Genomic DNA, 24,322 nt, shown 5'->3' with positions numbered 1-24,322 from the left:
TTAAGGCAGATAGATTTTTGATTAGTACAGGTGTCAGAGTTTATGGGGAGAAGGCAGGAGAATTGGGTTAGGAGTGACAGATAGATCAGCCATGATTGACTGGCAGAATAGACTTGATGAGCCGAATAGCCTAATTCTACTCCTATCACTAATGACCTTATGGTCTCCAATTTTATAGTTCCAAACCTCGCACTGCCCATTTTTATTTGTTTACCAAAATCCATAACCAGGGTATGCCTGGTCCTACCCCACAGAACCTATCTTCGAAAAAAACCTCGATCCTATCTTGTCCCCCCTTGTCCAGTCTCTTCTGACCTCAATCAGACACACCTCGTGCCACTTCAATAACTTCCAAATCCTAGGCCCCATCATCTCATCCTTAAAATGGATGTCTATTCACCTTTACACTTACATTCTCTATCAGGAAGGCCTCAGGGTCCACCAGCTCTTCCTTGAAGTAAAAACCAATCAGTTTCCCTAGCAAAACCTGTCTTCTCCCTTTTCTTTTGACTCACTTTCCTCGTCAAAGGTGTAGCCATGACACTCATAAGGGCCCCAGCTATGTCTGCCCTTTTGTGGTTACTCCTTGTTAAAAACATACACTAGCCCCTTTCCCCCACTCTTTCTCTGCTTCATTGACCGCTGTATCATGGCTCTCTCTTATACCATGGGAACTTGTTGATTTTGTCAACTTTATTACGAACTTTCACCCTGCCTTCAAATTCATTTGGAATATCTCTGACACCGCTCTCCCCTTTCTCAAACTCCTCCCCTTTCTCAAACTTCTCTTGCTCCTCCTTCCCCCAGACGGAACAAGGATAGAGTCTGCCCCCCGATCCTTACCGTTCACCTCAACCGCCTCTGCACACAACACACCATTCTCCAACATTTCTGGTTCTTGGTCCTCCAAAATATTCCAAATGGATTATGGTCCCACTACTGGGTCCATCTTCACATCCCTACGCTTTTCCACTTTCTGCAGTAACCACTCCCGCTGCAACCTTTCGGTTCGTTCATCCCTTCCCACCCAATCCACCTCCTCTCAAGTACTTTCCCCTGCAACTGCTGAAGATGTAATACTTACCCCTATACCTCTTTTGCTTCCATCCAGGGACGACAGGAGTCCCAGCAGGTGAAAGAAGTTCAAATGCACCTCTTCTAAATTTGCCTCTGGCATTCGGTGCTCCCAATGTGGTCCCCTTTATATGGTGAGACTAAGCGTGGACAAGGCAACTGCTTTACCTGTGCTCTGCCTGCCAAGGCCTGCTAAAGCTCCTGGTTGCTAATCATTTTTACTCCCCTTCCCTAACTGACATTCTTGTCCCTGACAATGCTAGAGGGAGGCCACGTTCAAACTGGAAGACCAGCATCTCATATTCCACTTGGGTAGCTTAAATTCAACAGAATTAAATTCTAATTCTCTGATTCCCCCCCCCCCCCCCCCCGCCACCCATCTCAGTGCGTGCACCATCTCGCTCCTTTCATCTTCCCAGTTACCTTGCTCCTTTTCCATCCTCCATACACTCATCTCCCATACCCGAGTCCTATATTGATTTCATCTCCCCTCTTTCCCATCCCCTTCTACCCATATCCCTCCCTCTTGCTTTACGTTTCACTCCTGCTCTTTCCTTAATTAACACTCTTTTGTCACCTTTTCATCTCTAGCCTTTATCACTTACTCCACCCATCTGTGAATCACTGTCACCAGTCTCCAACTATCAGTTGCTGGTCTTCGCTCCACCCCTGCCTCTTTTCGTGTGTGGTCAGGGACTTTGGTAATATGAATAAAGGCATAGATTATTTTCAAAAATGGGGAGTGGATTCAGAAATCAGAGGCGCATTATGGGCTTGGGAGTGCTGGTGCAGGATTCCCAAAAGGTTGATATGCAATTTGAATCGGTAGGAAGGAAGGCAAAGGCAATGTTAGCATTTATTTTGAGTGGAATAGAATATAAAAACAGTGATGTAATGCTGAGACTTTAATAAGGCACTGATTAGACTGCATTTGGGGGATTGTGAACAGTTTTGGGCCCCATATCTGAGGAGGCATGTGCTGGTGTTGGAGAGGGTCCAGAGCAGATTTACATGAATGATCCCAGGATGATTGGGTTTGTTGGCTCTGGCCCTGTACTCGCTGCAGTTTAGAAAGTTGAGGAAGGACTTCATTGAAAGTTAACAAATAGTGAAAGGCCTAGATAGAGTGGACATGGAGGCACAGCCTCATAATAAAAGGACGTACCTTTGGAAAAGAACTGTGGAGGAATTTCTTTAGTCAGAAGGTGGTGAATTTGTGAAATTCATTGCCACAGATGGCTGTATAGGCCAAGTCATTGGGTATTTCTAAAGTAGAGATTGACAGGTTCTTGATTAGAAAGGGAGTTAAAGAAATGGTGGGATGGTAGGTGAATGAGGTTGAGTGGGAAGGATAGATAAGCCATGCTGGAATGATGGATTAGACGCGATGGGCTGAATGGCCTGATTTTGCTCCAATGATTTATGAACTTATGAACCCACTGAGTTCCTCCAGCACCGTGGAGTGGACAAAATCATGAGAGGCATAGACGCAGAGTCTTTTGCCCAGAGTAGGGGAATTGAGAACCAGAGTACTTAGGTTTAAGCTGAGTGGGGAAAGATTTAATAGGAACCTGAGGGTTAACGTTTTTACACAAAGGGTGGTGGGTATGTGGAATGAGCTACCAGAGGAGGTAGTTGAGGCATCAACTATCGCAATGTTTAAGAAACAATTAAACAGGTAAATGAATACGACAGGTTTACATAGAAACATAGCAAAAATAGGTGCAGGAGTAGGCCATTCGGCCCTTCGAGCCAGCACCACCATTCAATACGATCATGGCTGATCATCTAAAATCAGTACCTCGGTCCTGCTTTTTCCCCATATCCAATGATTCCTTTAGCCCAAAGAGCTAAATCTAACTCTCTCTTGAAAACATCCAGTGAATTGGCCTCCACAGCCTTCTGTGGCAGAGAATTCCACATATTCACAACTCTCTGGGTGAAAAAATGTTTCCTCATCTCAGTCCTAAATGGCCTACCCCTTATTCTTAAACTGTGACCCCTGGTTCTGGACTCCCTCAACATCGGGAACATTTTTCCTGCATCTCGCCTGTCCCATCCTTTGAGAATTCTATATGTTTCTATAAGATCCCCTCTCATCCTTCTAAATTCCAATGAATACTGGGCCAGTCGACCCATTCTTTCATCAAATTTCAGTCCCGCCATCCCGGGAATTAACCTGGTGAACTTACGCTGCACTCCCTCAACAGCAATAATGTCCTTCCTCAAATTAGGAGACCAAAATTGCACACAATACTCCAGGTGAGGTCTCACCAACTCCCTGTACAACTGCAGTAGAACCTCCTTGCTCTTGAACTCAAATTTTCTTGCGATGAAGGCCAACATGCCATTAGCTTTCTTCACTGCCTGCTGTATCTGCATGCTGGGATGTACAAGCACACCCAGGTCTCATTGCATCTCCCCTTTTCCTAATCTGACACCATTCAGATGATAATCTGCCTTCCTGTTCTTGCCACCAAAGTGGATAACCTCACATTTATCTACATTATTATACTGCACCTGCCATGCATCTGCCCACTCACCCAACCTATCCAAGTCACCCTGCAGCCGCATAGCATCCTCATCGCAGCTCACACTGCCACTCAGCTGTGTGTCATCCGCAGATTTGGAGATGTCACATTTAATTCCCTCGTCTAAATAATTTACTGTAAATAACTGGGGCCCCAGCACCGAGCCTTGCGGCACCCCACTAGTCACTGCCTGCCATTCTGAAAAGGACTTCTTAATTCCTACTCTTTGCTTCCTGTTTGCCAACCAGTTCTCTATCCATGTCAATACCCTACCCCCAATACCATGTGCTCTAATTTTGCACACTATCTCTTGTATGTGACTTTGTCAAAGGCTTTTTAAAAGTCCAGATACACCACATCCACTGGCTCTCTCTTATGCATTCTACTTGTTACATCCTCAAGAAATTCCAGAAGATTAGTCAAGCATGATTTCCCCTTCATAAATCCATGCTGACCTTAACCGATCCTGTCACTGCTTTCTGCTGTTTAGAAGGATATGGGCCAAAAACAGGCAGGTGGGACTAGTGTAGATGGGACATGTTGTCCGTGTGGTCATATTGGGCTGAAGGGCCTATTTCCACACTGTGTGACTCTATGACACTGCTTTTTGCTCCAACGTGGATCCTAATCAAAGATCTTTCTGAGGCCTATGTTGATAATATCAATTGCCTGCTCTCATCAACTCCGTCCGCGCCGCATCTGTGCTATGATGAGGTGTTCCATTCCAGGGCATCTGAGATGTCCTCATTCTTTAGGGAACAGGGGTTCCCCTCTTCCATCATAGATGAGGCTTTCACAAGGATCTCCTTGGTATCCCTCAGATCCGTTCTTGTTCCCTGTACCCCCAGTCACACCAGGGACAGAGTCCCCCTAGTCCTTAACTTTCACCCCATCAGCCGTCGCATACAGCACATAATCCTCTGACATTTTCGCTACCTCCAACGGGATCCCACCACTAGCCACATCTTCTTATCTCCATCCCTTTCCGTAAAGACCTATCCCTACACCTCCTCCCATCTCCGTCCAAGGATCCTGACAGTCCTTTTAGGTGAGGCAGAGGTTCACTTGCACCGTCTGCTAACACATCTACTGTATCCGCTGTTCCTGGTGTGGACTCCTATATATCGGCGAGACAAAGCACAGGCTCGGCGATCATTTCGCTGAACACCTCTGCACAGTCCACTTAGGCCTACACGATCGCCCGGTTGCTAAACACTTTAACTCCCCCTCCCATTCCCACACTGATCTTTCGGTCTTGGGCCTCTTCCACTGTCAGAATGAGGCCCAGCGCAAATTGGAAGAACAACACATCTTATTTAGCTTGGGCAGCTGACAACCCAATGGTATGAATATTAATCTCTCTAACTTCGTAACACTTGCTTTCCCTCCTCACCCTAGTTTTCCGACTAGTTTCACTGTCCTTCTGATTAATTTTACTGATTGTACACCTTCTTGTCACCTTCCCCTCAGTTATCAATGTATCATTCCACATTTCCTTATCGTCTGCTTTGATCTGTCTTTTTCACACCTTACCCTTCCATATCCCTAGACTCCCTCTCAGTCTGAAGAAGGGTCTCGACCCGAAACGTCATCCATTCCTTATCTCCAGAGATGCTGCCTGTCCTGCTGAGTTATTCCAGCATTTTCTGTCTCTCATCAACATTTGTCATCTCTATGAAGTTGGTCAGACAGGAGCTTCCCCAAAGAAATCCTTGCTGAGCGTTATTATTTAATGTCTGCCTTTCCAGTGTGTGTAGATTAATACTATCCTTCAGATTTTTCCCCAATAACATACCTGCCACTGGTGTTAGATTCTCAAGCCTGTTATCATTTACTCCTGCTGCTCATGATTAAAGATACTACATTTGGCACCTGACCTTTGTCTGGCAAAGATTTAAAAAATCTGTCAGAATCTGAGCAATCTCTTCCCTTGTCCCCCCCTTAGCAGCCTGGGATACATCTCATCGGGCCACGAAGATTTATCCACCTTTAAGCCCCCTAAAATACTTCAGAACATTTTGGCCGTAGTCCTCCTATGTACACTTTACAGACATGGGCTCAACTTCTTGCGACATATTGATCATGAACAACCTCCCCTCTATTCATCACCAGCCTGGCGATTCAGCTAAAACTTTGAACTGCACATTGCTTTGCTGTTGCCAGCTGTGTTTTATTACAGATATATATGTTTGGTAGAGAGTGGGAGCCGAGGACGTGGAAGATCAAAGTGAAGTGAGAGGACATGTTGGGTCAGAGGAGGGGGAGTGAATAGGGGAGCTCAGAGGGGAGGAAGGGTGGGGTTGGCAATGGACCAGAACTGGGACAGGGGGCAGCTATTCTAGGTGGGAAGCATTATCCAAATCCACAAGGTTCCCAGACATTTAGATATCCACTCAATACAATTCAATTACTTGTTTGTATTGTGTTGCTTTTGCCTATCATTATCTTGTTCTGTTTTATCTTGTTGCACTCAAAGTGTAAAATACAAATCTTAGTATTAGTTTGCAACTTATTCCCCATTCTGCAATTATTTTTTAGTTTTATTTCTTTACCTATGTGTTTTGTGGCTCTCTGTATCCAATGCACTTTGTATCTGCTATTTTACAACATTTGATATTTTTGTCTATAAACTTGCTCAAAACTCATTCTTTTGATTATGTTTTTATTGTTTTCTGATTTGCTGAACATTTATTTATAAGCTCTCAATGGCTGTGAAGAACCATGAAACACATTACTTTAAAAGCAATAAAGAATTGAAATTTGTTGCTGCTGACAGAATGTGCAGCGTGTAACATTTTTTGTTGACAACCGGCCTGCTCTGAGTTAATCATTTACTAGATCCAAATTTCCAGGTTAAATAGGGTGAATGAAGTTTAGTTGAACCAGGACATTATTTAAACAGCAGATGTTTTCAACAAGCAGATAAGTGTCATAAATCTTGTTAATACATGGTTCACAAAAAGATCATGCAATATATTTTGTTGGGAAACTGATTTCAGGGAAGAAATTGAACTCAAATTCATTTGAACTTCATAATTTAACACATTATTAAAGACAAAACTTACGTAGATGCCCAGCCCATTAGAGGATTTTCCCAGCGTTCTCTTGTATCAAACTCAATTTTCCACTGCTTTGTGTTGTTTGCACCAGACTGCATTGCGTTCCGTGCTGGAACAAAAATCCTCACTTTCCGTGTTTTTACTTGGTCTTCTGGAACGCCGGTTATGGGACTGATATCCTGGATGTCAGAAAATAAGATAGAAAATCACAAATTCCAAATACTTTGGTATATTTTACTGTATGACCTCTTTCCAAAAGAGGATGCTGCATAACTCGACTACAAATGTGGTTTGTAAATCATTACACATCCAAAACAGTATGCAATAAATCTTTAGCTATCTTATCAGGAAAGTATGTGATAGTCCTGGTATCTGTGGTATTGTTTGAACATTTGTTCTGCACATCAAATGAGCAGCAGCTGTGTTTTTCTCTGAACAATGCACGAGCCGATATCACCATAGTCACAGCCAACATTGTATTACTTCAAATCATTTTGATTTCTGTCCATGACATTTGGGCTTCCTATACTTTTACACCCGTTGTAGTGTTTCGATAATGTTTCGAAAACAAATAATCTGAGATTTTGGTGAACTATTTAGTGAATTTCCACCGTAGGCTATTGAAAAGATCAGATCTTTTTGCTATAAATAAACTATTTGTCAGATATTTCATTTCCCCAATGTATTTAACCTAGCCCTGATGAAGGAAATCAATACTTTTTTCAATTCTGCCATTTCTACGTGAGGGAAAAAACTGAATGGATGCATTCAATTTAAGCAGCTCAGGAGCACAAAATTGCTTCATACTTCATCACAAATTAGAACTGCCCGGACATTGCTCTTGATGCTGGTCATGAAGGCAAAATCAAATTTGAAACCCAAAATTCAGTCACGCAGCATTGAAACAGGCCCTTTGGTCCAACTTGTCCATGCCGACCAAGATACCCCATTTACATTCATTCCACCTGCCCAAATGTCTTTTAAGTGTTGTTATAGTCCCTGCATCAATTGCCTCCTCTAGCAGCTCGTTCCATATACCTACCACCCTTTGTGTGTTGTGCCCCTCTGGTTCCTATTAAAAAGATCCCCTCTCTTCTTAAACCCATGTCCTCTGGGTTCTTGATTCTCGTTCCTCTACCCTGGGGTAAAAGACACTGTGCATTCACCCTATCTATTTCCCTCATGATCTTACATACCTCTATATGATCACTCCTTATCCTCCTAAAACGGCAAAGAATAAAGTTCCAGCCTGCCCAACCTCTCCCTGTAGCTCAGGCCCTCAAATCCTGGCAAGATCCTTGCAAACCATCCCTGAACTCTTTCCAGCTTAATAACATCCTTCCTATAGCAGGGTAACCAAAACTGAACACAATATTCCACATTTGGCCTCACTAACGTCTTGTACAACTGTAATATAACATCTCAACTTCTATACTCAATACCCTGACTGATGAAGCCCAATGTACTAAAAGCCTTCTTAACCATTCTATCTACCCATGACACAACTTTCAAGAAAATATGTACCAGAACTCCCAAATCCCTCTGCTCACTGACATTCCCCAGGGCTCTGCCATTCACTGGAAGGTCCTGGCTTGGTTTGATTTCCTAAAATATAACACCTCGCAGTTATCTGCATTAAATTCCATTAACCATTCCTCAGCCCACTAGCTCAGTTGATCAAGATCCTGCTGTAACTTTTAATAATCTTCATTCTCTGCAATATCAGTCACTTTAGCACCATCTGCAAACCAGGAGTAACCATGCCTTTGATATCCTCATCCAAATCATTAATATAAACCAGAAACAACAATGGGCCCACCACCGAGCCCCGAGGCCTACCATGAGTTGTAGGCCTCCAGTCCAAAAAAACCCCCAACCTTCCACCATCACCCTCTGCTTCCTTCCATGGAGCCAATTCTCTATCTGGTCAGCTAGCTCTCCCTGGATCCCATACGATTTAATCTTTCAGAGCAGCCTACATCTATGGTATTGCCCTCAACAACATTTTTGGTTACTTCTTCAAGTAACTAAATCAGATTCATTGCACAAGATCTCCCACATACAAAACTATGCTGACTATCCCTATTCAGCCCCTGTCTATCCAAATGCATATACATCGTATCCCTCAGAATACTCTCCAGTAACTTGGTGAAATAAAAAGAAGAGATCCCAATGGTCCAAAAATCGGAATTCTTGCCCCCTGCACCAATTCCTCAGCCACACGTTCATCTATCCTATTTTCCTGTTCCTACCCTCATGAGTAATGTGGCACCAGTAGTAATTAGATCACAGACAATAGACAATAGGTGCAGGAGGAGGCCATTCGGCCCTTCGAGCCAGCACTGCCATTCAATGTGATCATCGCTGATCATTCTCAATCAGTACCCCGTTCCTGCCTTCTCCCCATACCCCCTGACTCCGCTATCCTTAAGAGCTCTATCCAGCTCTCTCTTGAATGCATTCAGAGAATTGGCCTCCACTGCCTTCTGAGGCAGAGAATTCCACAGATCATCATGACCATGGAGGTGCTGTTTTTAACCTTTTACCAGACTTCTTATAATAATTTTGCAGACCCCATCCCTTGTCCTACCGGTGTCATTTGTTCAATTAAATTTATGGATCAAATCACGATGACTGAGATTAATCAAGACAGTTCTCAGACACTGAAGCAGAAGGAGAGTTTCTTATAAGAAGGTGAAGTGAACTGATACTGATTACTTAGTCCAGAAAGATGCATGATAGAACATTAACCTTCAGGTACCAATTGAAAGGTACATTCAGCGAAGTAGCCTTTCACCAGCTTACAGGTTAAAGAGCATGTACAATATAATTAATGGATAGGTATCCAAAAGTCTGGTGATATGTATTTGAATGCAACCACAGCAGCACTAGGAGGGGTGATGAGGAAGGGGGGGGGGGGGGAGGGTTTGGGGAAGAGTGTTAAATTCAGGTAATTAAATAACCCCTGAAATTAAAAAGCTAATTTCAACAATGGTGACTTTAATGGGGTAATATTAAAACCCATTAGGTTCACTGATGTTCTACCGAGACGAAAATGGGGCATTCTTACCCAGCCTATATATACATCAAGTTCAACGATGTGATTGACTTTTAACTGCCCTTTAAAATAGCTCAGTGAGCAACCAAGATGAGGGGGCAATTAGATATGGACAATAAAACTTTGGTCTGGTCAGGAACGTACTCATATCGTGAATAAGAAGAAAAAACAGAGAGCAACTGAGAGAAGCGCAACTTCTCATTTATTGCAAAATAAAATCCTCTTTGTCCATATATTTTGCTGCTAAAACCAAATTAAGAATCTCTTGATGCAGGATGGGGATCTGTTAAATCCTGTGATCCACGGCACTTACCGTGAAAGTTGTTCTTGCAGAGTGATTCAATTTAATCAATAAACAACCCAGATTTAATCAATAAACAGTTTACCAACTTTGCCTAATGTACAAAAATGCAGCTTAAATTTAACAAACCAGTGAGGATTTACTGAATTACAGAACAGTACCAGTATTTTTGCATTTTCCATTTTCAATTTCTTTATTCAACTTCAAAGCGTTCTGAATATTACTATTAATATTTTTCTACTGATCTGCTATGTATAATTTTTTCAAAGTTATAGATTAGGCAATGAAGTTTCCAATCAGTTCACCTGTCTTTGGTTTTCCTAGGAGGATTCAATGCCTGTCTGTCAACGAACAGCAATTGATAGAAACATCAAATCATTAATGGAACTGATAAGTCAGTTTATTCACAGAACAATGCTTTCCTTTTGTGTAGGAAGGAACTGCAGATGCTGGTTTAAACCGAAGATAGACACAAAATGCTGAAGTAACTCAGCGGGACAGGCAGCATCTCTGGAGAGAAGGAATGGGTGACGTTTCGGGTCGAGATCCTTCTTCAAATTGGTCTGAAGGGCCTTACCTGAAAAGTCACCCATTCCTTCTCTCCAGTGATGCTGCCTGGCTTGTTGAGTTACTCCAGCATTTTGTGTCTATCGAATGCTTTCCTATTAATACGGTGCAAATAAGTTTCCCGACTCTCTGAAAGTGACTTCCATCTGAATTTGAAATTATATTGTACACATCTACAGTCAGTTCCAATTTCATTTTTCAGTTTAATTAGCAAAAAAGCAGCAAAATTACTGGGGTTTTTGTGATGTCAACTAAACTATAAGATTATCTGCAGCACCACAATTAAGAAGTGGTGCAATATGTAAGTGTTTGCTAAACTATCCATGAGGCCTTGCAAATTATATAATTTCTAAAGACAAGACCAACATTTCCACTACAATGTTATTATTAAATATCAAAAACAATATGTCAAGAACAACTGCCCCGTCCAGATAAGCAGCTCTCCTGAATGCTTTGATTTCTTGCTCTGTATTACATTGGAGACATGTCGCCCATTTTGTAAATAAGACAGTTAAGAAAAAAAAAGACACAAAGTGGTGGCTTAACTCAGCAGGTCAGGCAGAAACTCTGGAGAAAAAAAGATTTCGGGTCACGACCCTTCTTCAGGCTGAAAATGAAGGAAGCTCACGACCCGAAACGTCACCCATCCTATTTCTCCAGAGATGCTGCCTGACCCGCTGATTTACTCCAGCACTTTGTGTCTATCTATGGTATAAACCAATATCTGCAGTACTTTGTTTCTACAAGAAAAAAAAGCCCTACTTAAAATTCTCTACAAATTAGTTAGAAATGGAAATAAAACAGAAAAAGCTGGGTATATTCAGGCAGGTAGTACTTTTGAGAGAATGAGCAAGCGTGACAGACAGTGAATCTTAAATAAAATAATAGACTCAGAATATAAATAAGTTATTTTGATACCCATGAAATCCCTGTTAAAATAAGTAAAACCATTCAGATATCCACATTCAACTTAATGTAACCAGGCTGACAGCTGAAAGGTTTACCATAGGCAGACTAACTCTGCACAGATAAAAAAAAGGATAACATCTACTCATTGGTGTTTAATAATCTGTACCAGTCATAGGGAAAAGTAGAACTCCCAAACAGTTAATTCTTGTGCACAGCTTTAAAAGTGATACATGTTGGCTGGCTTGACAAACATTAAAGAACGTTTAAAATGGACTTGAATCTGTCAAATACAGCTAGAGCATAATGAAAGCAAGCACCTTTAAAAATGAACCAGTGAATAGTTCATACATTTCCCACTATCCTTGTCTGACTCAGGGATAACTAACTCCATATAAAATTAAATCCTGCTCAAACAAGAAGTGTTCACAATAAATTATTATTGGTATTTTCTGGAATCCCACTTTTTGTAATACATTCAGAATGGTTATGTAGAACTGTGTTCCTGACAAACCTGCAAGGGAATTTTGCAAAGGTGCAATCTCATGTTCTCTCTTCTGCAATGCATTCAACTAATGTCCATGTGATTAAAGCAGATGTGATATCATGCTATTGAAGTGAAGGAAAACACAGACTAAAGGTCTTAGTTACAGTTTGTGATGGTGGTGATGATGGGAATGGGTGTAGTTTAGAAGATCACCCTTAAGATCGTGGGGAGCGAAGGGGAGAGCCAGGGCAAGGAGTAAATCTGTAAGTTAAAGACAGCACACAGAGTTGAATTTCATGGACTGGAACATGCGGAGATAGGACAGCTTTAAGAATCACCAGAGCAAGATTCATATTTGTAGCAAATGAGGGGCCTGTTCCATCCATACAAGTACACCACTGCCCTCATTTGTATGCAGAACCTGAAACAATCTGAAAAGTTGCAATAACTGTTAGTGTTCTGCAAACAGCTTTCTGGTGAAATTTTATCTTGCGACATAGATAAATGTTGCACAACTCAATAATGTTTCTAGATTTGGAGTTAGTGGGTACATTTCTGACGGAAAGGGCAGAAAACTGCTTTTTTCGGAGGGGAGTGAGTGGAGGTTCCAGTTATTTTTATATGGGATGAATGTGTAAAAAGGGGAGTTAGAAACATTTAACCGTTCTGCAGTTAAATTTATTCGTATACAAGTTATTGTTCTAAATTTAAACAGTGCAGTTGCTTATTACTGCTAGCTTACAAAAAATGTGTTTTTCCGCAGAAGGTGGTTTCATTTCATCCATTCCTCACTGACAATTTTGATCAACATCACAGAGTTGGTGCGAGAACATTATTTACAAAACGGAATGGCGGCAAAACCAGTCAGACTGTTCACAGCTTCAGTCTACAGCCATGTCACTGGGTCTCCTGGGAAATTAATGTCCCCTGCAACCATCTGCTTCCCAGATGTGCTGTGTATGGAGTCTAGAAATTATCTGAAGTAAATTATAAGCAAGCCAGTGCATCTAGTAATGAAATGCTTGTTAGGAAACACAATCCCCTGTAAATCTACAACCAGAAATCTTGTATGGATTAGCAATCCACTCACACCCATTTGTGAGCTGGTAGGGGGCAAGACGGTAATCTCGGGAAGGAGAAAAATAGCTGTCCACTTGAACAGATTGACTGAATGTCAGTGAAAGAGGCCTTCCCCGTCAGATCCTTCATGCACACTCCCAATGCACGCTGTACTCAACATGATCTGTCACTTCTTTATGGACTGTGCATTTGCCAAGGTCTGATGGTCTTTATCAAGGTTCACTCCATGCAGCTGTGTTACAAAGGACTCTCTGATAGACGGACATCAACTGTTGCTGGAAAGACATCAACCCAGTGAAAAACACACCCAGGTCTGCCTGAGATCAGTCAGTTGTCTGTATAATAATTTTTGGGGGAAATGAGTGCTGCCAACTAGCACATTCCGTGCAGGAGCATGTACTGTGGGGTACCCTGAACCTTGATGCAACTGGTGCAAAGGCTCTGTGAAGAACCACAGTCCAAGGCCCTGCCACCACTGGACACTGAGGAACTAGGTCCTATGCAAGTCTCTGAAATACTTCATGGATTATTGTTTAGAGGAAACATGAGTGTCATTGATCCATAGTAAATAGAATGTATTGATTTGGTGACACAATGAATGTAAGGATAGCCACATGCAGATTATTTTGTAATTCTTATGTATTTTTTGAATAAATTATTTATTTGAAATGAAAAGATACTATTGATCTCTCTATACATCAATGCACTGCAAATGCACTGCAAATGCACTGTTGAATGTATCATCCATCTCCTGCAACATGCATTTATTAAGAAAGTTTGGAAAGAAATGCAGTGGTTTTTGTTGAGATTCATTCAGTGTAATGTGTAATAGAAGACTCTGCTCATGGCCTGTTATCAGGGACATAATACTGAGACTAACATCAACTACCATTTGGAGATTATCAACTTAATGAAAAATGCCTTTTGGTCTGCCCAAAATTAGTTGGTTTTTAGTTTTTCAGTGCAAAGAGCAGTCCACAACATGCTGTGGGAAGCACTGAGGTTTGGTGCAGCCACTGCCACCACCATGGCGAAAGAGCACTGTTTAATGCCCTCCTTCATTCCACACTAGTTATAAGCCTGTCTGGTTTATCAGTCATGAAAAACGATGCCACTTCAGTGAACTATGTCTGCTTCAGTTTAGTTTAGAGATACTGTGTGGAAACAGCCCCTTCGGCCCACCGAGTCCACGCCGACCAGCGATACCCGCACATTAACACACACTGGGGACAATTTTACATATAAATCAAGCCAATTAACCTACAAGCCTGTATGTCTTTGGAATGTGGGAGAAAACCGAAGATCTTAGAGAAAACCCACACGGTCCCAGGGAGAATGTACAAACTCCGTACAGACAGCAGGTCTCTGGCCCTGTAAGGCAGCTACTCTACTGCTGCGTCACCGTGCTGCCCAGTTATGTAGATGTAACTTCTAGATCCTTCTGCTCTACAACACTCCTTAGGGCCCTACCATTCACTGTAAAGATCCTAGAAACATAGAAAATAGGTGCAGGAGGAGGCCATTCAGCCCTTCGAGCCAGCACCGCCATTCATTGTGATCATGGCTGATCATCCACAATCAATAACCCGTGCCTGCCTTCTCCCCATATTCCACTAGCCCCTAGAGTTCTATCTAACTCTCTCTTAAATCCATCTAGTGATTTGGTCTCCACTGCCCTCTGTGGCCGAGAATTCCACAAATTCACAACTCTCTGGGTGAAAAGGTTCCTTCTCACCTCAGTTTTAAATGGCCTCCTCTTTATTCTAAGACAGTGGCCCCTGGTTCTGGACTCGCCCAACATTGGGAACTTTTTTCCTGCATCTAGCTTGTCCAGTCCTTTTATAATTTGATATGTCTCTATAAGACCCCCTCTCATCCTTCTACACTACAGTGAATACAAGCCTAGTCTATTCAATCTTTCCCCATATGACAGTCCCACCATCCCAGGGATCAATCTCGTGAACCTACACTGCACTGCCTCAATTACAAGGATGTTCTTCCTCAAATTAGGAGACCAAAACTGTACACAATACTCCAGGCAGCAAAAACAAGGAGGCAGATTATTATCTCAACGGTGTCAGATTAGGTAAGGGGGAAGTGCAGCGAGACCTGTGTGTCCTTGTACATCAGTCACTGAAAGTTGGCGTGCAGGTACAGCAGGTAGTGAAGAAAGCTAATGGCATGTTGACCTTCATAACGAGAGGATTTCAGTACAGGAGTAGAGGTTCTTCTGCAGTTGTATAGGGCACTGGTGAGACCACATCTGGAGTATTGTGTACAGTTTTGGTCTAATTTGAGGAAGGACATCCTTATAATTGAGGCAGTGCAGTGTAGGTTCACGAGATTGATCCCAGCGATGGCGAGACTGCCATATGGGGAAAGATTGAAAAGTCTAGGCTTGTATTCATTGGAGCTTAGAAGAATGAGAGGGGATCTTATAGAAACATATAAAATTATAAAAGGACTGGACAAGCTAGATGCAGGAAAAATGTTCCCAATGTTCGGCAAGTTCAGAACCAGGGGCCACAGTCTTAGAATAAAGGGGAGGCCATTTAAAACAGAGGCGAGAAGGAACTTTTTCACCCAGAGTTGTGAACTTGTGGAATTCTCTGCCACAGAGGGCAGTGGAGGCCAAATCGCTGGATGGATTTAAGAGAGAGTTAGATAGAGCTCGAGGGGCTAGTGGAATCAAGGGATATGGGGAGAAGGCAGGCACAGGTTATTGATTGTGGATGATCAGCCATGATCACAATGAATAGCGGTGCCTGCTCGAAGGGCCGAATGGCCTCCTCCTGCACCTATTTTTTATGTTTCTATATTTGCATCTTGCAGTGTAGCCTCTGTATTTCTGTTCACGAAGTCTTCTGCGGACAGTGGTCATTGATAAATCCACACCTGACTCCTGAAGAGTGTTTCTGATCTGTCAGACAGGTGTTTGGGGATTTTTCATTATTATAGAATTCTTCTGTCATCAGCTGTGGAGGTCTTCCTTGGCCTGTCAGTCCCTCTGCGATTAGTAAGCTCACCAGTGCTCTCTTTCTTCTTAATGATGTTCCAAACAGTTGATTTTGGTAAGCCTTAGGTTTGGCTGATGTTTCAGCAATAAAAGTTTCCAAAGTTGATGGAAAGACTGGAGGAAAGACCAGGTGCTGAGAGCTCTCTTATACCTACATTCAGGAGGCAATTAAACACACCTGAGCAATTACATACAGCTGTGAAGCCATGTGTCCCAAACATTATGGTGCCCTGAAATGGGGGAACTATGAAAAAAACACAGTTGTAATTTCTACATGGTGAAACCAAAATGTATAAAAATGGCCTTTAATAAAATCTGACAGTGTGCACTTTAACCACGTGATTTTTTTCTATTACAAATCTCAAATTGTGAAGTACAGAGGCAAATAAATAAATAATGGGTCTTTGTCCCAAACATTATGCAGGGTACTGTAACACTCAGTGGGTAGCACTATCATCTCTTGATCAGAAGGCTGTTGGTTCAAATCCTACTCCAGTCATGAGCTCAATAATCATAGTTGATATTTCATTGATGATGGACTTTTGTATTGTCCAGATGAGGCACTGAAGCCAAGTCACATTTGCTCACCCAAGATACCCATTGCATTTAGAAGAGGAGTTATCACCTGAATTCAGATCAATGGTTATCACTTAATCAATGTTAAGAATCAGATTATATAATTACTGTATGCTTCGATATACAGATTGCAAGAGCTTCTCTAACAAACTAAAGGAACCTCTCTAGGTATATACAAAAAGACTAACAAGGGTAAATGTGGGTATTGTACAGTTAGAGGTGAAATAACTTATATTAGGAGATGTCATATTTAAACAATAAAGAATTAAACAATCATGATGTGACTCCCTTCGTGGAAGACAAAGAAACTTCCAGAAACTCAGGAGAATCTGATATTCCTGTGCAAAATAAGGAAATCACAGACATTAGTACAGGTCCACCACTATTTTTCTCCTTTAATCTGGACGGAATTATGAGAACGCACTTGAAATTCCCCAGAAAATGTGAAAAATGAACAAGATGAGAACATATGAAATTGGGGGATTAGTAGCCATGCAAGAGTGTAGTAATAGTTTTTTAAACGGGTCCTTCTCACGTTGGCAGGCTGTAAACAGTGGGGTACGGAAGGAATCATTAGCAACAACTATTCACAATCTATATCTACAATTTAGAGTAGGGCCCAAATGTAACATTGCCATGTTTGCTAGTCAAATTAAATTATATGGGAATGTGAGGTGCAATGAGAATGCAAACATACGGCTACATGGACAAGCCAAATGAATGGGCAACAACATGCAAATTGTGTACAATGGAGGAAAAATTAGGTCATCCACAGTGAGCAGAAAATCAGAAATGTTCAGTATTTGATTTAAATGAAAAATGTTTAAAAGGGACCATGGTGTTCTTGTACACAGATCTCTGAATGATCCGAGTGCAGTAGGGTCAAGTGCTCCGTTGGGCTTCATTGCAACAAATATGAGCACCAGTGCAAGACATCTTACTACAAATACAGCAAGTCTTGGATGAGATTGATATGGCGCCTTAGGAAGACGATACCCGTAGGAGCATTTATTTGCTATAGAGCGAATGCAGCAAACATTCACCAGAGTGTTTTCAGGGATGGCAGCTGCGTCACGTGAAGACAGACTAACTTTCTGTTTTCTAGACATAGAAAAATGAGAGGTAACTTCACTAAAACATTTTGTCCCATTCAGACAGTTGTGGATGTGATGATGGGGTGTTTATCACCATAAATATACCTTGATATGTCCCCATACCTCCTCCGCAATTGAGCATTTCACTTTGTTTCACTACCATTTAACCAAATATACAATCACACTTTCATAGCTTTACATTCTTAGTTTTGATCCAGAAAACATATCTAATCGAGATACTTTGGACATTCTGCAATTAGACACTGAAAGGCTGACTTGGCTGGGAGTGATTATTCAAATATGGTAAAATCAGGTCAGTGCAGAGACCGTCCTTCTGGTATTTTGCTTAGTTTGCTTTAATGTTGACATTACTTTCTAGGTCATTTCAGTGAGGAGTTACTGAGTGAACCAAATTAGCCAGATCAGGCAAGGCTAACAGATCTCTTTCCCAAAAGAGCATTAGCCTTTTACACGTTGTTTTTAAATTGCCAACCTGTTTTAATTGACTGAATTCAAATTCCTCAGATGATGTGGTGGGATTTTTTTCTGGTGGTGGGAAAATGTGTGTCAATTTTTGCTGTCACCTCATTGATTCATGCCTCTGGATTACCAGACCAGTGCTGTGGGCTGTGCATGTTAGCAACAATGTTGTCATCTTGAACTACCACAGAGTATAACCAGGAATTTAAAAATGGCAAAACTAAGATGAAGTTGCCTAATCTTGGTTTACATTGGCGAATTGAGATGATCAAGGGGTGACCTATTTGGCAGGCTTTGACAGAGTAGTTTCAGTGAAGCCATTTCCTCTGGAGGGGGAATCCAAAACAAGCCGGCATAATCTAAAAAAATTTGGAGCTGGGCACTTTGGGAGGAAATCAGGAAGTACTTCCCACATAGGCAAGTGGAGTTGTGGAATATCCCTTCTTATAAAAAGTGTTGCGTTAATGGTACTTTTAAATTCGAGAGCTGAAATGTTCATTACAGAAGTATATCAAAGGGCATTGATCAAAAGAAGTGTAGGAAAATAACTGCAGATGCTGGTACAAATCGAAGATATCACAAAATGCGGGAGCTACGGAGGGAAAGGTCTCTGTGGAAAGCAGAAAGGGGAGGAGATGGGAAGATGTGGCCAGTAGTGGGATCCCGTTGGAGGTGACGGGAATGTTGGAGGATAATTTGTTGTACACGCTGGTTGATGGGGTGGAAGGTGAGGACACAAGGGGGACTCTATCCTTGTTACGAACGGGGAGAGGGGGAGCAAGAGCGGAGTTGCGGGATATAGAGGATACCCTAGTAAGAACCTCATCTATAATGGAAGAGGGGAAGCCCCGTTTCCTAAAGAATGACGACATCTCTGATGCCCTAGTGTGAAACACCTCATCCTGGGCACAGATGCGGCGTAGAGGGAGGAATTGGGAGTAGGGGATAGACATTTTACAGGAGACAGGGTGGGAAGAAGTGTAGTCAAGATAGCTGTGGGAGTCAGTGGGTTTGTAGTAGATGTCAGTCACTAGTCTGTCTCCTGTGATGGAGATGGTGAGATCCAGAAACGGTAGGGAGATGTCGAAGATGGTCCAAGTATATTTAAGAACAGGATGGAAATTAGTGGAAGGGTAAACAGATCATCCCACAAACCTATTTTTTCATTCACTTAGATCAGCCATGGTCCAAGTGAATGGAAAAAAATATTCTTGCTATATGATCAATTTAGCCCTGCTCCTGGAAATCATACAGAAAAGCTTAATTATTGGAATAGATATTGTTACGTTTCATCAGATTTGAATATATTATGTCCATTTGGAAAAAAATGACTATGACTCTGAATCTCCATTGTGTACGTTGATTTTAATCTAAATATTCATGCCAAAATCAGTTACATGGTAATTATCTTTTAAATAAATTTTATTTACATTATAGCCTCAAAGTTTCTTTATAAATTTGTTCCTCTGCATTTATTGAGACTGATTGCTTCTGTCAGTGATATTTGTTTTAGCATGCTATCATAATTTTTTTTTACCAGCATATTCTACTGTGTTAGTATATCAAGTTTCAATTTTAACTGTTCTAAATAATTAAATAGAAATTGAGACAATAAGGCAGCTCCCTTCAATTAAAGCCTGAATTTGATATGCCTACACAACAAAACAGATGCCGACCACAAAATTAAAAGTTAACCTTCAGTTACATTGGGATTTGTGCAAAACCAATGAATCATCAAAATTAGAAGATCCCATTCTTTCAGAAATAATTTATTGATGAATTCAGCAATTGGAAGTTGATAACTTGGCAGTCTGCTGTTAGAATTGTAGATTTTAAGCCACTTTAAAGAGAGAATCATCTTAGCTTACATTCACTGTTTCTGCTTGCTGAAGGCAAGTAGTGCACTGCAGCATAGCTGAGTTATTGCCAAAGTAAAAAAAAAGCTTGGCATCTATCACATACTTGACACCTAATGGGCAAAGAAGCTCTAAATATTCCAATTCCCTGTAGGCCTAGTCAGTCTAGACAAGCTAAATTCTCACAGTTTTTAAAATGCATTACAACACTCCATTGTGATCACCTCATTCTACCAACACAGACACCATCCTGTAAAATTGAATTTGAAAATTTCCAGAAGCAATTTAGAAAGAAAGCAATTTCATAAATTATGTTCAAAGTATTTTTTTCAGTGTGCATAATCTTAATAAAGCAGCAGAAAAAGAAAACAATTTCATGATTGAAAGGGAAGCAGGTGTTAAGGTTCAAGTCTTGCTTTTGAAGCGATAGTGCTGTTTGTCAGTCCATTGTACAATAATGTTAATGAAATTGAGTTACTGTTTAGTACAATTTCGAAATTAAAATAAAACTTAATCAAATCTAAATACCCTTAACTGTGTCTAGACAGAGTGTCTAGTCTGGAAAGATCAAAAATTTCCATTAACATGCGAAATGAAAAGTAAACTTGTAGAACTGTTTCGTCTCTCAGAACAGTATTTTCAACCTTAGTGGATTTTATAGCAATGACTTAGTGAACAAGAAAATCACACCAATGCCAAATAGGTGAACAACTTTACCTAGGTTTGTGAATTACAAAATCTATAGCACAGACACTGGCCCTTTAGTATATTCACTCTAAATCAGTCATAATAATTCTGATTAGCTCTTTCTGGCTGTTTCACTCCATTACATTTACTGCACGGGTCAAGTTTTTTGAACACTTGAATCACACTGTGATTTAACCAACTTAGGATCAAAAATGACTAACTTTCGGAGCAGTTTTGTGGATTTGGAGGTTGTTAAAGAGGCCAGTGTGGAAACTACAGATGGGTGAGATGCAGGCTGATTAGGGAGGCTGTTTGTCAGGTGATGTGCATCGTCCATCACCAATGTGGGGTCTATACGTGCTTGCAAAACATGGCCTTGAGATTCTTGAAACAATCCTAAACGCTCATTCTCCAGAAATTCGCAAGGAGTTAGTGAGGATGTTGTACATCGGGGAGGATTTGAACATTTCTTTGCATGTTTTTCTCTGTCTGCCTGGTAATCTCTTCCAATAACAGAGCTCTGAATATATTGTCTGTTTCAGAGTGTGGTATTAGGCTTGTGTGCGATGTTGCTTAGTGACATTGCTGACTGAGTGTAATCGAGGCCTCCATACTAGGAATTCTGGGCTGAGAAAAGATACCAGCATTGAATCACTAAACTTTCCAATGAATTTGCTAGATTTGGGGATAGCGTGGGTATCTTTCCAGTGCCTTGAAATGCTTGCTGTAGTTGCTCCAAGTTTCTGAAGCACAGAGGAGAGAGAGATTGCCATTGCCTATGTAATGCCAGGTCCAAGATCTTCAAAGCATCCTTTACCTCAATCAATCAAAGGCTATGGTGATGCATTAAAGGCAGTGGTGAATTTCATAAATTATGCACCTTTGCCCAGAGGCGTCACCTGAGTTTAGTTTAGAGATACAGCGCCAAGCCAATTAACCTACAAACCTTTGGAGTATGGGAGGAAACTGGAGCACCCTGAGAAAACCTACGCAGGTGAACAGACAAGCATCCATAGTTAGGATCAAACCCAAATCTCTGGGTCTGTAAGGCAGCGATTCTACCGCTGCGCCACTGTGAGGTATGAGTAATGGTCTATGTTTTCCCATGTCTCATCATTAAGTTTTTTGTTGGATAGCAGTGTGAAGCAACAGGAGGAGATGGGTAATCTTGGATTGTCAATATTGAGGGCAAGGCCATTTCTCATGTATGCTTCCAGACAATGGCGAGGAGCATGACTCTGAGCAGGTGCAAATGCAAGCACTGTCTGCATAATGCAGCAATATCACTGAAATTTAGATAACTTCAACTATGGAATGTAGTTTCCTTTGGTTCAACAGTTTCCCATTAATACTGAAGATTTGCTCCACTCCTATTGGAAGTCTAGAAACAAGGAACTGCAGATGATGGTTTACACAAAAGGACACAAAGTTCTGGAATAACTCAGCAGGTCGGGCAGCATCTCTGGAGAATATAGATGTGACATTTCAGGTCAGGACCCTTCTTCACACCCGACCTGAAATGTCATCTATCCACGTTCTCCACTATGCTGGCTGACCTACTGAGTTACCCCAACACTGTGTCCTATTAAAAGTATGTCAGAAATGAGATACAACTTTGCAGCAAGATAAATCAAAAAAGTGCCGGGGCAATAACGCAGCCTTATTTGACACTACTCATTCTGTTACGTGCATTTGCTTGATATCAAGGCTTGCATATTATAGTGGAGCATATGTTAAGCTGGAAATGAATTTGAATTTGATCCAAATTTGAATGTAACTTCAATTCCACAGTCTGTCCCTATTGATAGAATCAAATTATTTGGTGAGATTGGAAATTCACAGCCAGTGCCGCTTTCTGTAACAGAGGATTTGCCCCTCAATTGACAGTGTGAAGCTGTAAACACTTGTGTAGCAGCAAATTAGATGGGATTTTTTTGTTGAAATCAGGGAAAGTCTCCAATGGTGGAAGTAATTAGAAAAATCTTCAGCTACTGCATCAATGACCTTGCTTAATTCCCTTCTATCAAAGTCAAAAGTGGGGATATTTACTGATGACTTTACAACGTCTAATTCCATTGCAACTCCTCAAAGTGAAGGAAGGCTCAGAAAACATTTAGGCATGGATTGAAAAGTAATTGATTGAAATGTAATGTTATCCACACTATTATACATGGCCATATGTTTTTTAATTGATCTTTTAGTAAAGATTTTAATGGTATTTGTAACTATCTTCAGCCCCAAGTGCTGAGTGGACAATCATTCTGGATCCCCCTGCAATCAGAGGGTGCATTGGATGCAGTAAAGAATGCAGAACTGGATAAAATCTTGTTTAATGCTGAAGACTTGCACTCTACATTTAGCTAGGCCTCAGGCCAAGCTATTCCAGTATAGTTATAATACTGGCATTTATCCAACAATGTGGAAATTTGCCCAGGGATGTCCAATCCCCAAATATCTAGACAAATCCAAACTTGCCAGTTAACATCCCATTAGTCTATTTCTCTCATTAGTGAACTCGTGAAATGTGCATAACCATTACTAAACAGCACCTATTCATCCATAGCTGTTCACCAATTCGTGACTCAAATTTCAACAGGACCATTCTGTGCAAAACCTCATTGCGGTCTTAGTCCAAACATAGACAATAGAGGTGAACCGAGACTTCCCGCCAGGCCACGTGGCCAGAAGGCTTCCTGTGCTTTGTAACTTTGTTAGCGCCGTAGGTGGCTGCTATTTGTACACATTGGATATGCAAGCAAAGCCTTTCACTGTGCCTTATCACATACAATACAATATATCTTTATTGTCATTGTACAGGTGTACAACGAGATTGGGAATGCGACTTCCATACGATGCAATAAATTAATTAGCTAATCAGTATAAATTTAGACAACCCAGTGAAGAAACAGTTTTAAAACAGAATAAAGTGCAAGTAGGTCTGTGCCGGTTCGCTGTGCGATGTGACCATCCGACTCAGCAGGACCGGTTCATAGCAGCTATGGCCCTGGGGATGAAGCTGTTCATGAGTCTGGAGGTGCGGGCTTAGAAGGCCTTGTTGCATCTGCCAGATGGTAGAAGTTAGAACAGACTGTTGCAGGGGTGTGAAGAGTCTTTGTGAATGCTGATGGCTTTTCTAAGGCATCATGTGTTGTAGATGCCCTCCAAGGCTGGTAGCTATGTTCCGATAATCTTCTGAGCTCTATAGACTACCCGCTGAAGAGCTCTCCTCTCTGCCTCTGTGCAGCTAAGGTACCACACAGGGATGCCATGTGTTAGGATGCTCTCTATGGTGCAGCGGTAGAAAGTCGTCAGCAGCTGTTGGGGCAGACCAGACTTTTTCAGTGTTCTCAGGTAGAACAGTCGTTGCTGTGCCTTCTTGACCAGCGCAGCGGTGTTAGTGGACCATGTGAGGTCCTCCGAAATGTGAGTGCCCAGAAACTTGAAGCTGGACACTCTCTCCACACTGTCCCCGTTGATAAAGATCGGAGCGTATTCCCCGTTGTGGGACCTACGGAAGTTGATGATCAGCTCTTTGGTCTTGGAGGTGTTT

At 41.5% G+C, this 24,322-nt stretch overlaps 1 protein-coding gene across 1 annotated transcript in view; it reads right to left on the bottom strand.

Moving 5' to 3' along the window:
* ndufs4 (NADH:ubiquinone oxidoreductase subunit S4) overlaps positions 1-24,322 on the bottom strand; it is a 96,522-nt gene that overhangs the window by 5,043 nt on the left and 67,157 nt on the right. The window contains exon 3 of the mRNA XM_078410078.1: positions 6,671-6,843. Coding sequence (XP_078266204.1) covers positions 6,671-6,843 — 173 coding nt within the window. The remainder of the gene's footprint in view (positions 1-6,670; positions 6,844-24,322) is intronic.

Source organism: Rhinoraja longicauda, chromosome 1, assembly GCF_053455715.1.
Source record: "Rhinoraja longicauda isolate Sanriku21f chromosome 1, sRhiLon1.1, whole genome shotgun sequence".
NCBI lineage: Eukaryota > Metazoa > Chordata > Chondrichthyes > Rajiformes > Arhynchobatidae > Rhinoraja > Rhinoraja longicauda.
Note: the sequence above shows the minus strand (reverse complement) of the source record. Positions and strands in the feature narration are given on the sequence as shown.